Raw genomic sequence first — 14,551 nt, 5'->3', positions numbered from 1 at the left:
TGACTTGGTGACAATCCTTATCTTCTCTTGTCTGCCCAAAACGTCATTGATAACTTTAGAATTAGAACTACTTGAAAACATAAAAGTTGTAGGAAATTGTATCAGCTTTCCAAGAAAAAAAAAATGTCATTTGGATTCTAGAACTCCAGATATGGGTCAAACACTGAACAATGTTCAGGCTACAGGACAGATTCAAAATTCTTCATTGTTGCTATAATTTGGACTTAAATGACCTTTTTAAATCTTGGGTTCCATATGAAAGTTATATACCTTTTCATCCATATAAAGTAGACCTAAATCTGAGATCTACAACTTCAGATATGACTCAATTACCGAATAGTGTTCCGGTTTGGACTGCACCAACATCTCTTTTCTAAGTTTGACCATCTTTTTGTCCTTTTAATTTTAGTTCTTAAACTCATCAATCAATCCTTTCATTTATGTGATAGGCCTGCATTTTAAATGACTAATCTAGATTTATATTGTATAACACTTGGTACAACAAATGCTTGGCACTTTTATAACCCATATTGTATGGTATAACCGACTTTTATGCTATGAAAGGAACTTGATTTGTTGTTAACATAAGTTATAATCATGAATACCTAATAACATTTACAAGTATTAGCATTAATCGAATAAGATAACTAATGTAATCATGTTAACAATTTATAATCTAATTAGAACCTCCTTTGTGTGTGGTTTCCAATTGAGTAATAAGAGTTTATACTATATTTGTTTGACATACCATTAGTGGATCATCTAACCTTGACATTTGTTGTTATCATTGTTTAATCCTTTCATTAATCTTTCGTCTCAAAGTTCTCATCAACTTCTTCTTCTTCTTCTTCTTCTACTACTACTATTAGTATTGTTACTATTATTATTGTTGTCGTTATATTATTGTTGTTTATAATTTATATAATTAACCTTCCTGTGGTTCGACCTCGGTCTTGCCGGGTTATTTATTATTTCGATACTCCTACACTTGGGAGAAGACATCAATCTTTTGGTCATGTCAAAGTCATCACCTTGTATTATGGTTACTAAGAACTTATGGTCTGCAAGAGTCTGGGATTAATTATGCAAGGGGAAGATGCATTACATCCAGTACACCCTATCTAAGATAAGCTGCATTATTATTTGATTATTTTTTCTAAGTCGAGTTTTTATTCGTTGGTTTTTTTTAATGTTCAAGATAGATCTCTCTTCATAGTAAAGTCTTTACCTTACTAGGTTAAATCTTAATCATTCTAAAGTCTAAATTTTAACATCCTATTTTTTAATTAGGGTTATTTAGGAGGACTATATATTGCTTTCTTTGCTCCAAAATTTAACAACTATAGATTATTGAATAAAATTGGTGTTTTGCATAGAACAACATATTTTTCTCTTTATTTAAACAAAAAACAATTGAACTTACTAGAGTATAACTAATTTCGTGGCATTCTTCATAATACTTTTCGTTCGTGATTTATTAATCATTGATTGGGGGTTCATACCAATAATATTGATACTTTGATTTAGATAATTTTTATGTCATATTTTTATCAAACCTGATTTTTTAACTTCCTAAGATTTATCTTTTTCATTGTGGATTACATGACTACATAATCACGAGATTCATATAAATGACCACCCATTTTTTTCATTGCATGTATTAGATATATCTAACAAAAATATCTATATATATCTTGGTAAGAAAAATTAAAAAAATCATAAAATATAAGAATTTCATGGTATCATTATCTCTAAAAAAATATTAAAATAATATAATTACCACATCAATATTGGGGTAATAAAACTTGTATAATCTAAGAAATTTTGCAAGTATAATTAATCAAATTAAAATCTTCAAATAAAAAAAAAATACATGTAATTTGCCACCATAGGCTTTTGTTTTTATCTTCCTTCCCACGCGGCACACAAAGAAAGAAAACAGCGATCACCAATTTGGCGCTCAAATCCAAGGGTACGGAAGTCTCTGCGTTCATGCCTTCCCGATTTAAAAGACAAGAAAATCCCTCCCAAATGGCAGAAACTCGTGCGCGCGCGCACACACTTTCTCTCTCTGTTCTCTGAATAAAAGTTTTGCAGGAGCAATGACGGACGGTCATCTCTTCAATAATATCTTGCTCGGAGGCCGTGGAGGCACTGTAATTACCTTCTTTCTCTCTTGAATTTATTACTTTTACTCTTCGATTTTGAAACCATACCTTGTTTGAACCCTAATTCCTTCTCTTTTCTGTTTTTGTATTTCAATTCTGCTTTTTGAGACGCTAATTTTATTCTAATTCCTACTTTGTTTGTGTTTTGGGTTAGAAAATCATGTGCGTAGATTGTTGTACACGAAACCCTAATCAGTTGGCTAATTCGTATTTGGAGTATTGAACAAATTATGAATAATTGGTAAACAATCGTAAAAGATTATTAAAAAAAGAAGAAGCGATTTAAGGTTTAGGTTTGACGGGTTTCTAAGAAAAGTTAGTATGGATACATGAAATAGTGGTTTTATAATAACCATTTCTTAAGTTTAAACCCTACTATAGTCAATATGATACCTTTGGTATCGATACACTAATTTTTCAGATTTGAGGCTTTATTTATATGTGATTTGTTAGTGATTTCATGGTATTGTTACCCTAATTTGTTGAAATGCCTCGTAAAATTTGGAGTCTATTTTTTCGAATGGAGAGCAAGAAAGAGAATTGAAAATTGGAATCTCATATATGTTCATATTGTCAAATTCAGAACCCTGGACACCTTAAGATATCTCCAGGGGGGATTCTATGGAAGAAACAAGGGGGTGGTAAGGCAGTTGAAGTTGATAGAGCTGACATTCTTGGAGTGACATGGATGAAGGTCCCAAGGACAAATCAACTCAGTGTTCTAATCAAAGGTGGGCCCTGGTACAAGTTTACTGGATTTCGTGATCAGGTTTTTCTCCAATGTCCTTGTTATCATATTTTTATAGTCAGAAGTTATTTGTGCATTTGTCTTGATGTTCAGAGAGTGTGTATTCAATTTGAGTGGAAATCAAGGTAATTTATGGCGTTTCCTCTCAAACTTTGAACATATTGATCCGCCTTGGAACCTAGCTTATCCCTACCTGCATGGCTTCATGAACTTCTCATCACATTTAAGCTTCTGTGTATGTAGTTTGTGGGTCTGTTAAATGATCACAATAGCCCTGGTGCATGTCAGTGACCGTTCATTAGTTACAACTTCTACTGAAGTTTTCAATTTCCTTTTTCCTTGTAAGTTTGATGTTTATAGTTTGTGATTTCTTACCTTGCTCATCTTTTGTTGGCCATTTAGGACTTACCTACCTTGACCAATTTTTTCCAAAGCCATGGAATAACACCAGAAGAGAAGCAGCTATCTGTCAGTGGTCGTAACTGGGGAGAAGTTGACTTAAATGGTGGGTAACGTTTTTGGACTTGCCTAGTTGCTGGATTGTCTTGCACCCTTTAGTTTTCTTTATAGCATTTGTTGTTTATGACAGTAGTTAGCTTCTTTAGTGGTATGAGATTCTTTTATTCTTTCTTTATTGTGCTATTGGCTTACATCTTCCAATCATTTGTAGGAAATATGCTTACATTTTTGGTTGGTTCGAAGCAAGCATTTGAGGTATCTTTAGCAGATGTTTCACAGACACAGATGCAAGGGAAAAATGATGTCATCCTGGAGTTCCATGTGGATGATACTACTGGAGCAAATGAGGTCTGTTTATGGTGCTATTTGTCCTTTCTGAACGGTGCAAGTCATATGGCTACATTTCATGCATATGGGTCCACAATCCAGAATTATATGCAGGGGTTACCTCTATCACATTCTTGTTTTCTTCATTGCAGAATTGCATTAAGTACCTAGTAGAAAATAATGGTTCTGCATTTATATTTTCTTGTTTAGGATTGATGCTATCATTTAGTAATTATATTTTGTTATGTTTACAGAAAGATTCGTTGATGGAGCTAAGTTTTCACATACCTAATAACAATACGCAATATATTGGTGATGAAAATCATCCTCCTGCTCAGGTGAGTTTCTTCCTTGTTATGACAATTGTCTTTTTTATGTCCTATGTATCTACTGATTTCTTGTCAATTGATTTTTTTTTAGGTTTTCCGTGACCTAATTGTGCAGAAGGCAGATGTTGGTGCTGGAGGTGAAGAAGCTGTTGTTACATTTGAGGGCATTGCAATCCTCACACCAAGGTAGAAATCGCAGACCCTGATCCCCCATCCACCCTCCCATGCATGCTTGCATGCTCACCCATGTACTTCCATGCAAAAGCATAACTGAATCCATGTCATCTGCTGGTTCTTTAATGCTACTCTTTTATATATACATATGTGACTTGTAAAACTATTTTTCAATTTAGGGGTCGGTACAGTGTTGAACTTCATTTGTCTTTCCTGCGGCTTCAAGGACAGGCTAATGATTTCAAAATCCAGTATAGCAGTGTTGTCCGCCTCTTTTTGCTTCCAAAGGTTTGCTTTAATTACCTGTCCACTTATATAAGCATATGTATGTCTCAAATGATGATTTCCTTAGAGCCTTGGTATGATTTCAATCAATCATGTTCATGAAAGGTAGCATTTAGTTACTATTTCGGGATAAGAGAGACGGAGATAGTGGGACAAAGGGTACAAGAGGACATGTCTCTTTGTACTTTTTGTATAGAAATCCACTCCAAAACTGTCCAAAAGATGGACTTATTTTATGTTTTTGTCCCTATCTTTTCAACCAAACCCATTTTTGTCCTTATTGTCTGTCTCTTTTATCTTGAGACAATAACCAAATGCTATCAAATGATTGCTAATGGAATCTAATGTGAGCTTGATTGATTTTTTACAGTTTAACCAGCCACACACCTTTGTTGTCGTGACTCTTGATCCACCCATCCGTAAAGGGCAAACTCTATACCCGCATATCGTGTTGCAGGTGTTATTGATTGTATTACATTTGAACATCAGTTTGTGTTTTTAGATGTGTTTGGCATTCATTATTCTATTTTGTACAGTTTGACACTGACTTTGTAGTTCAAAGCAAGTTGTCAATGAGTGAAGATCTTTTGTACACAAAGTACAAGGACAAGTTGGAGCCATCTTACAAGGTAATAACCTAGTTACATTCTGATTCGATCATGCTTCATGTATTCTTCTTCTTCTTTCAAGAAGGTAATCATCTCTTGTGATGTGGATATTTTAATCTAGAAGAGATTGGCTTGCAAGTTTGCATATAAAATTTATTTGTGTTGTGGATAAATAGGGACTTATTCATGAAGTGTTCACCACTATATTGCGTGGATTGTCTAGTGCCAAAGTTACTAGACCAGGAAAATTCCGTAGCTGTCAAGATGGTTATGCTGTGAAGTCATCGCTGAAAGCTGAAGATGGTGTCCTGTACCCACTTGAGAAGGGCTTCTTCTTCTTACCCAAACCTCCAACCCTCATTCTTCATGAGGAGGTATAGCTCTGCAAATTTTGTTCCTGATTAGTTCTTTGATATGCATATGATATATTTCAATTGGTTTTGTACATGCTTGTTTTATTTTTTTTGGTCTTTCGTCATACAAGATTGACTATGTTGAATTTGAGAGGCATGCTGCTGGTGGCTCAAATATGCATTACTTTGATCTTCTTATAAGACTTAAAACAGAACAAGAGCATCTTTTTCGGAACATCCAGAGGAATGAATATCATAATCTTTTTGACTTCATAAGGTTTGGTTTATTTCTCACCTGACAGTTTGATTTTACACTGTTTTCAATGGCTTTACCTTTCATTTAATCATACAGTGGGAAGGGCATGAAAATTATGAACCTGGGAGATATGCAGACCACAAAAGGAGTGGCTGCTGTTCTTCAGAATGATGATGATGATGCTGTTGATCCACATCTTGCACGCATTAGAAATGAAGCTGGTGATGATGAGAGCGATGAAGAGGCAAGTTCTTTTCTCTATTTTTGAATTTTGTGCTGCATCTCCTGCAAGCTTGTAGCTACAGTATCTTTTAATTGCAGGGTTCACTTCATGTAAATACATAGCGTTATGTGCACCACTCTTGTTTGCACTCCATTTTCTACAGTTTTCCTATGCCTCTATTGAGATCTAACAGTTTTGCATTTATGCAATTGAATCTAAGCATGGTGATGTCGCAGGATGAAGATTTCGTCCTCGGGAAGGATGATGGAGGTTCTCCTACTGATGATTCTGGAGAGGAAGAATCTGATGCCAGTGAAAGTGGAGATGAGAAAGAGGCAATGCATTTATTTTCCTTTACCTTCGTGCCCTATTGAAGAGGATTTGCTATATGGTAATTCGATTGATTATATTTCCAAATAATGGCCAATTGCAGAACTCTGGAAAAAAGGATTTTAAAAGGGAGGTTTCATCTTCCAAGGCTGTTACAAAGAGGAAAAGCAGAGATGGAGAGGAAAGCCAAAAGAAGAGAAAACCAAAAAAGAAGAAGGATCCCAATGCACCGAAGAGATCAAAATCTGCCTACATGTTCTTCTCGCAAATGGAATGGGAGGTGGGTTCATTGCTGTTCCATTGAAATAATCTCTGGTCATGATTTTCTCTTTGCTTGTTTTGGGTATGCTAATTATATTATTGTGTTTGGCAAAAGAATGTGAAGAAAAGTAACCCAGGAATTGTGTTTGGGGAGATTACAAAAGCACTTGCGGACAAGTGGAATGCTATGTCAGGTTTGCTTTTGTTTTTTTAGGTTATGCCCCAGGTATCTCGCCAATATTAAAAATATTTCACCGTTTGTTCTTACCTGTTCAAATGGCAGCGGAGGAGAAAGAACCGTACGAAGAAATGGCTCGAGATGATAAACAACGGTATAAATCGCAAGTCAATGATTACAAGAACAAGAACCCACAGCCAATGATGGTAGACTCTGGATACGAGTCTGACAGTTGAATAGATTGAAGCCCTATGTTCTAAGACTTCTCTTATGTTTGATTTTCCTGTCTTCATGCCATTGGTTTGAGAATTCTATGTTTCCATGGTGCCTTTTTTCTTGAATCATGCGACGTCGCAAAAGAAACTTGGTATAAAAAAGAAAGGGTGGTGTCATGAAGCATTAGTGGTGGTACTTTTGTGGCTACTTGTAGTCAGGAATTGGGTGCCTTTTCCTCGGGTTAAAGACAATGAAATGGTTTTATACTAACCATCTTACCAAAGGCTTAGCATCATAACTAGATATGTTCCGCCGTGAAAATTTCAACATAAAAAATTGTTCAGAAAAAAAAAGAAGTTCTATACCCTGAATCACAGGTCCAATTGATTATTTAAATAATATTAACAAAAAAATAATAAAAAAACAATGATAGATAAATTGACCAAAAAAATAACATAAAAAAGATAAAAAGAATCTGATCTATACTTATTTTTAATGCTGAAAGAAAAAATTAAAAAATAAAACAAAATTTCAATTTAATTGGGTTAACTAGAAAAAAATTTAAAAATTAATTTTTAATAAATTAAATTAGAATACAATAACTGTATATAAAACAAAATAAAAAAAAGAAAATTTTTTAAGTTGTAGTTTAATCTATAATAAATAAAATGTTGCTAAATAAAAAAAATATAATTAAAAAAATATTGAAAAATCTCGATCATAGGGTTCAGGATTCAAAACCTCTGACTTATATATACGAACCCCCATTTCACATGCAAGTGTAAACTATGGAATTCACATGCAAGTAACTAGGGGAATTGTTTTTTATATATACGAACCCCCATTTCATTTTGTTGAATTGGCCGTGAACAGTGTTAAAATATAATATATTAAGTTTGCTGTGTTTTTCCCCTCAAGGTGTTTCAGCGCGTGCCATAATTGTTTTTCTTGAATTTTTAATATAATTGAGAAATGGATGCTTGATTGAGATTTTTCTCTTAAACTTAGAGGGTCAATTGAGACATAGAATATGGGACACCTCATAAATCTCAATGGAGGTAATTCAGATATACACCAGAAATAAAACATTAATTATAATGAAAAGAGATTATTCCTTTACTATGAATTATTCTATATAATCTATAATGAAAAGGCTAATACTTTTAGTTATATTTTTTTTTTGTTTTTAATTAATTTTATTTAGTTTATTAATATTAAATTTTTTTATTTAGTTATTACATTTTCATAACACAGATCTTACATTTGACAGGTTAACCCAAATGATTCATATTTTTTTAATTAGTTTTTTCCTTCTAATTTTTCTTTAAATATCGATTTTATTAAGAATTAAATTTTATAATTTATTTTATTTACTTTTCATTATATTATTGTGATCTCATGAGGAGATTTTACAGTACCCCTCATTGCAAAGCACTATTCATTAGATTAGTGCTTTGCTTTTTTTTTTCTTTTTAATTATTTTTTATTTTATTCTTTAATATTATTTTTTTTCTATTTAGTTATCATACTTTCATAATACGATCTTGCAGCTAGACCCACATCCAAGGCTTTCAAGTTTGATGTTGCTACTAAACCCAAGGTTCTTGAGCCTAACGTTGCAGCCAAACCCATTTAAACTTGAGTCATGTAAGTTTATTGTTATATTTATTAATATTAAAATTATTATTATTTTTACTATTATGAATATTTCTAATATAGTAATGAATAAATTTTTTAAAAAATATTATTAATATTAGAAACCAACCATAGATTTGATTTAAAGGGTAAAATTAAAAAGTATAAGAAATTGAGTTAGACATATTTAATATTATAAATATTATTATTGTCATTATTATTAATAAAATTTTTAAAAATATTATTACTATTGAAAAAAAACTATAGATTTAATTTAAAGGGTAAAATTTAAAATTATTATTATTGTTGTTATCATTGTTATTGTCATTGTCTTTGTTATTCTTATTATGATTATTAATTTTATTCTTAATATTGTTATTAATTTTATTTTTATTATGATTATTAGTGTTATTATTAATATTGTTATTATTTTTATGATTATTAAATTTTAAAAAATTATTATTACCATTGAAGAAAAATCATAGATTTGATTTGAATTTATTGAAAACTATAAAAATATGGATAAAACAAGTTTAATATTATTATTTTTATTCTTATTAGGGAACAAACCTTAGAAACTTAAGTCTGATTGGGTGCAGATCCAAGTTTATAATCATTAGTGTTATTCTTATTATTTCTATTCCTATTCTTATTGTTATTATTATCATTATCATTAATAATTCTTTTAAAAATATTATTATTATCAAATAAAAACCATAAATTTGATTTCGATAGATAAAAAACTATAAGAACTTATATTAGACAAGTTTAATATTATTATTATTATTAAAAATATTATTATTTGTATTATAAATATTATTATTGATATTATAATTAATATTATAAATATTATTTTTGAGTCAGATATATAACAAAATCTAAAACTTTTGGATATAGTTTTGCTATTAATGTTATTGGATATTAATGTTTTTTGATATTTTTTAAATATAAAAAAGAAATAGAGTGAAAAGCTAAAGTGAAAGAACTGACGAATTCTCTATCTTTAAATGGTCCAAAAAGACAAAATCAACGACACTTAAAACCTAGCATTAAGGGGAGGGGAGAGCAGCTAGCTAATATTCTCTAATTTTAATGTATGTAGTCTAGAATTTGCCTGTTTTAGTGGTTTAATCACATGAACTTGGAATAACCTCCCAAAATGTCCATGAATTTGCATCAATTTGGCAAATAAACTTCAATGAAAAAAGATTTGATCAAGATTTTACTTTTATATTCATACAACTTAGTCAATTCAATTCAATTAGACTGATTAATTGTATTAATATTTTGGTTTCTGATCTCATTGAGTAAATAAGAAAAGGAAGAAAGTTGTACAGACAATACAACGTCGTACATTAATAATTAATTGTAATGCTCACATTTTTTGGTTTCGTATTTTGCCCTCCGATTCCAATTTCTCCTCCCAACAAACACGCAAATTGATAACAGCAACAACGTTAAAATTGTTCTCCTTCACATGTCCTTGTTCGTGAGGTTCAAGGTTCCACAGATTACCATGGGACTTGATCTTTCTAGCATTCTCTACCTGGTTTGCAATCAAGTGCCCCAGCAAAGCGAGTCATCCTTGTAGCAACTGCACCGGGTTTGGCTTTGATCATGAACTTCCTGTTCGGTTTCTTGGTTCTCGGCTGGCCAGATTGAACAAAGAAGGCTCCATTCATCATTAGATCGTTCTCTGATCTCCATGTCCATTTACTCCATTCTCCCTTCGTTGCATAGTCCCTCTTGGTCACCTGCATTTAATTTGCAGGTATCATCAAAACATGTATTTATCGTATTATATATAGGATTTAATTAATGTAATGCATGATCTTGTTTTGTTTACCTGTTTTAGATGACTCTCAGGTGGTGCGATGAAGCGGTTACCCTGGCTGATAATGGTAGGATGTTTGCTGCCACCAATAGCATACAGTCGCCAATGAGTGTAGTCATTGTTAACAACATGGAAGAAACCCCATCTGCATCTTGGCATTCTCTGTACAAGCCCCTGGCCAAAATGGTTGAATGCAACTGTGACTTGCATAAGATGATCGCCTGAGTAGCTATCACTTGCTCCCAACAAAATGGCCTGCAATTCTCAATATATATATATATATATATGAAATCGTCATCTCACTGCAACAAATAAGAAGAAAAATTATATTTAAGTTTTAAATAAGAAATGATATTGTAGCTTACATCATTGTGGTGGGTGAAATGGCAATTGGAAATGGTAATTGCAGTGGATCCCATAATTGCATCTATGAGTCCATCCGTGCAGCGAGACATGGAAACGTGATCGATCCAGACATCGGTGGAGCCGAAGATGGAAATTCCATCTCCATCACTGTTGGTCCTGATTCCATAATGGTCCACGGAGTCCCTAATATTCCCACCGCTAGTAGCAATAATGTGATGAATGCGAATCCCATGAATGATTACGTTATGGATGAATTGTATTGTAATGCCAGCCCCATAAGAGATGTGTACATGGTGCCCGCGCCCATCAATCGTCTTATGGCTAGACATTATCAACTCTTTTGACAACTTAATGTTCATGTTCTTTGAAAATATGATCCACAATGGCTCCTTTTGGATCACAGCATGACGCAAAGTCCCTGGTTTTGGCTTCATAACATTGTTGTCCGAGCTATCTGTCACAACATATATCCTTCCGGCCATTCCTCCAGTAGTCCTACGCCCAAAACCAAGCGCACATTTTGCTAACTGCTTACGGTTTTTTGCCCAGTTCCTTTGGCACCTCCAGCACCTGTCAATTGGATTGGTCACCTGGCATGGACCTGCGTATTTTTTCCTCCCTTGCCTCAGGTTCCTTCTAGTGCTGTTAGCGAACTGTTCAAAATCGGCATCGTTATCGTTATCATCAATATCATCAAGGTCCAAATTAGTGATGTTTGTGCTCCCAAAAGCACCATAAAGGCTGCTGCTATTCTTTGCAAGAGAGTATCTTCCCCCAATTAAATAAAAGCAAAAGGAAAAAAGATTATTAAAATCTTTATAATATTTCATAAATGTGCCATGTAAATTAATTCTGCATGCTGTAACAAAAAATATGGTCGAGCGTAAACGTTAGCGTAGCAAGTTCCTATCTATCTTATGCGATCTAGGTGCTTGCTTCTTAGAGAAAAAATAAATTAATAAATGGTGATATATACATTGTGTACTGATAATCAATAATGAAATAGAGAAAATGATGTCGGGAATTCACTTGTTAACTTCAACGTTGAAGGCATCGGTTGCCTCTTCCGGGTCGGGTACGTAGGCTTCCAATGTCATCTTCTTAGCTTCCTCCGCTCGTTTTCGCCACACATCGTCGAAAATGCCAAGGTCTGCCAGCAGGCTTGGAATCAATGTTGCAAGAGTAAAAACAAAGATCAGCATGGCCTTACCCCCTGCCATCTTCTTTGTATGTAATATATTATGAATGTTAACAAGTTATGACCAAAAGTAGTCCTGGACGTCCTAGGTCCGTTATAGATCAAGGTCTATGGTTGAACCACTGGGCGCGGTGGGTTCGTAAATCTTCTAATGGGTTCAGACCGAAATAGACCAGAAAAAATTGAACCTAGCTAGGTGAACTTTTGAGCTATCTGCATAGCTTGTGTTTGGTTTATGAATTGAACACGTTGGTTTGACGTTGTAGGCATGCTTAAATACTATCCAATAACTTGGGAGATCTAAAATTAGAAGCGTAGAGAAAGGAACACCATTCTGTACTAATGGTTGACAGTACATGCACAGCAACAAATATTGACTGACTGGCGATTAGTCTCTAACAAGGAGAATAAATGGTCTCGAAACGAGACCCTGTGGTGCTCATATACATGCCAACTATTTTCTGTTCTTTTTTCACGCCTGTCTCAACCTTGCGCCTGGTTGACTCCATGCCAACAATTTCTCCTCGTTTTCACGCCTGTCTCAGCTTCGCGCATGGTTGACTCCATGCCAGCAAGCAATGTTTTTTTATCAAATGCTTGCTTTAAATAGCTTATAATCAACCATGTTTTTAGACCAACGATCGACATATAATAATTAGAACTGCCTTGCAGCTTCCAAACGATGAGCTAGATCAGCTGTTGCAGAGTTTTCTTTCTTCTCTTTTCTTTTGTTGTTTTCAATTTCTTTTGTTTCGCAGGCAGGCAGGCAGGCATGCATCCATCCATCCATGCATGGATCTCCTTAGCTGCTTGAATCAACAGAGAATTGGAGGGAAGAAAGGGTGCTCTTAAAAATAGCTGAAACTATTATGCCCAGCCCCTATATATAAATAAACACATCCATCATGTAAACACGGTTTAGACACATCTTGAACACGGATTAATTAGTGAAGTTGCACCCGCTAGCTAGATAGCTGTCGAATTTTTTTATAAATTAAGACCATAAGAACTAGCTAGCCAGCCTAGAAAGATTCATGTTGTGATTTCGTGGTTATATAAATTAATTATTTTAACTTAAATAAATAAGATAGTATAGAGCAAATAAATAATTATTTATTTTAACTTAAATAAATAAGATAGTACAGAGTAAGTAAGGGATCGATCCCACAAGAAAATGTTAACTGAAATTTTTATATTAGACATTATGCAATTTGAGGGGGGTTTTCAAGAGTACCTAAACTAAAGAAAAATTAAATAATTAAGTGAAATTAAATAAATAAAAAATTTATCAAGAGAATAAACCTTGGTTTCAAGTAAACATTCACTTATGAAAATTAGAATTGATCATTGAAACAAAACATCAATTTATATTCTGAACTTTATCATTTCTTAACATTGGTTAGTTAACATATCCATGGTACAACTAACCATAACCAAGAAATAATCACAGTGTATGCACTAATAATCTAATTCAATCGCAGTCTTAAAAACTAGATAAATTGGTTAAGGTCGACAATATAACTGTCCGCAGTTCATGTTTAATTTATTTGAATGTTCTCCCTAAAATTAATAACGTAGATCTGCCACAGTTATTAAACTTAGTTGCTTCACAAATTTATAAACCACAACTCCAATTTTGATTGTAAAATTAGCAATAAATTGTTCACAATAATAACTTAGAGTCTGCTCTAACAATTAAAATAAACCATCACCAGAAATTCAACTAAAACCAACGAACTTACATGTGAAATTTTTTTGTCAGGAATTTACTATGATATTTACCGACAGATGTAAATCCCTCAGTAATTCTGTTTGTATTTACCGACAAAACAATTCTTTGGTATCTATCGACAGAATTACCAAGGGATTATTTAGAATTTTGAAAAAAAAGCAAAGCAATGTCATCAAGGTTTTTACGGGTGATTTTATTGATGGAATGTGATTAGTACTTAAAAGTATATTTTTATCAAGGTTTTATATCATCATTTTGTACTTGAAGTATCAATAACTCCTTAACTAAAGCATGTTTTATAATAATATATTTAATAATATAAGATACCTTCAATTTGTGGTAAATATTCATCTTAAATGCAGGCCTATCACATAAATGAAAGGATTAATTGATGAGTTTAAGAACTAAAATTGAAAGGACAAAGAGACGACCAAACTTAAAAAAGAAATGTTGGTGCAGTCTAAATCGAAACATTATTGGGTAATTGGATCATATCTGGAGCTGTAGATCTCAGATTTAGATCTACTTTATATGGATGGAAAGGAAAGACATAGGCCTACAAATTTCATGTGGAGGCCTACAAATTTTAAGTCCAAATTATAGCAACAACGAAAAAGTCCGAATCTGTTTTACAACCTAGACACTGTTCAGTGTTTAGCCAATATCTAGAGTTCTAGAAGTTTAAATTACCTCCATTTTTTTTTCTAAAAAGCTGAGACATTTTTTTCATGTGGAGGTCTAGTTTAAATTTTGATGTTATCAATGATGTTTTGGGCATACAAGAGAAGATAAGGATTGTCACCAAGTCAAGAGTTGGCCACCCACTCATCAATTAGTCATCAAATCAATAGTTTCCAATTTTGGCCTATAA

At 33.1% G+C, this 14,551-nt stretch overlaps 2 protein-coding genes across 2 annotated transcripts; one reads left to right on the top strand and one right to left on the bottom strand.

Moving 5' to 3' along the window:
* The first annotated feature begins 1,885 nt into the window (after positions 1-1,885).
* LOC105114572 (FACT complex subunit SSRP1-like) lies at positions 1,886-7,198 on the top strand. The gene is made up of 16 exons (XM_011011147.1): positions 1,886-2,156; positions 2,752-2,937; positions 3,319-3,421; positions 3,587-3,723; positions 3,957-4,040; positions 4,123-4,217; positions 4,385-4,493; positions 4,861-4,947; positions 5,027-5,119; positions 5,275-5,472; positions 5,583-5,728; positions 5,804-5,951; positions 6,167-6,265; positions 6,364-6,540; positions 6,637-6,715; positions 6,805-7,198. The coding sequence occupies exons 1-16, from the start codon at positions 2,103-2,105 to the stop codon at positions 6,933-6,935; spliced, it is 1,926 nt and encodes a 641-aa protein (XP_011009449.1). The 5' UTR covers positions 1,886-2,102; the 3' UTR covers positions 6,936-7,198.
* A 2,724-nt stretch (positions 7,199-9,922) lies between these two features.
* On the bottom strand, positions 9,923-11,970 carry LOC105114575 (pectate lyase-like). The gene is made up of 4 exons (XM_011011152.1): positions 11,780-11,970; positions 10,750-11,518; positions 10,397-10,639; positions 9,923-10,304 (listed from the first exon to the last, which is right to left on the bottom strand). The coding sequence occupies exons 1-4, from the start codon at positions 11,968-11,970 to the stop codon at positions 10,083-10,085; spliced, it is 1,425 nt and encodes a 474-aa protein (XP_011009454.1). The 3' UTR covers positions 9,923-10,082.
* Positions 11,971-14,551: the final 2,581 nt, after the last annotated feature.

The sequence above is a fragment of the Populus euphratica genome, unplaced genomic scaffold (assembly GCF_000495115.2).
Source record: "Populus euphratica unplaced genomic scaffold, PopEup_1.0 scaffold956.1, whole genome shotgun sequence".
NCBI classification, from domain to species: Eukaryota; Viridiplantae; Streptophyta; class Magnoliopsida; order Malpighiales; family Salicaceae; genus Populus; species Populus euphratica.
The sequence above is the reverse complement of the archived record's forward strand: the minus strand, read 5'-3'. Positions and strand labels throughout refer to the sequence as shown.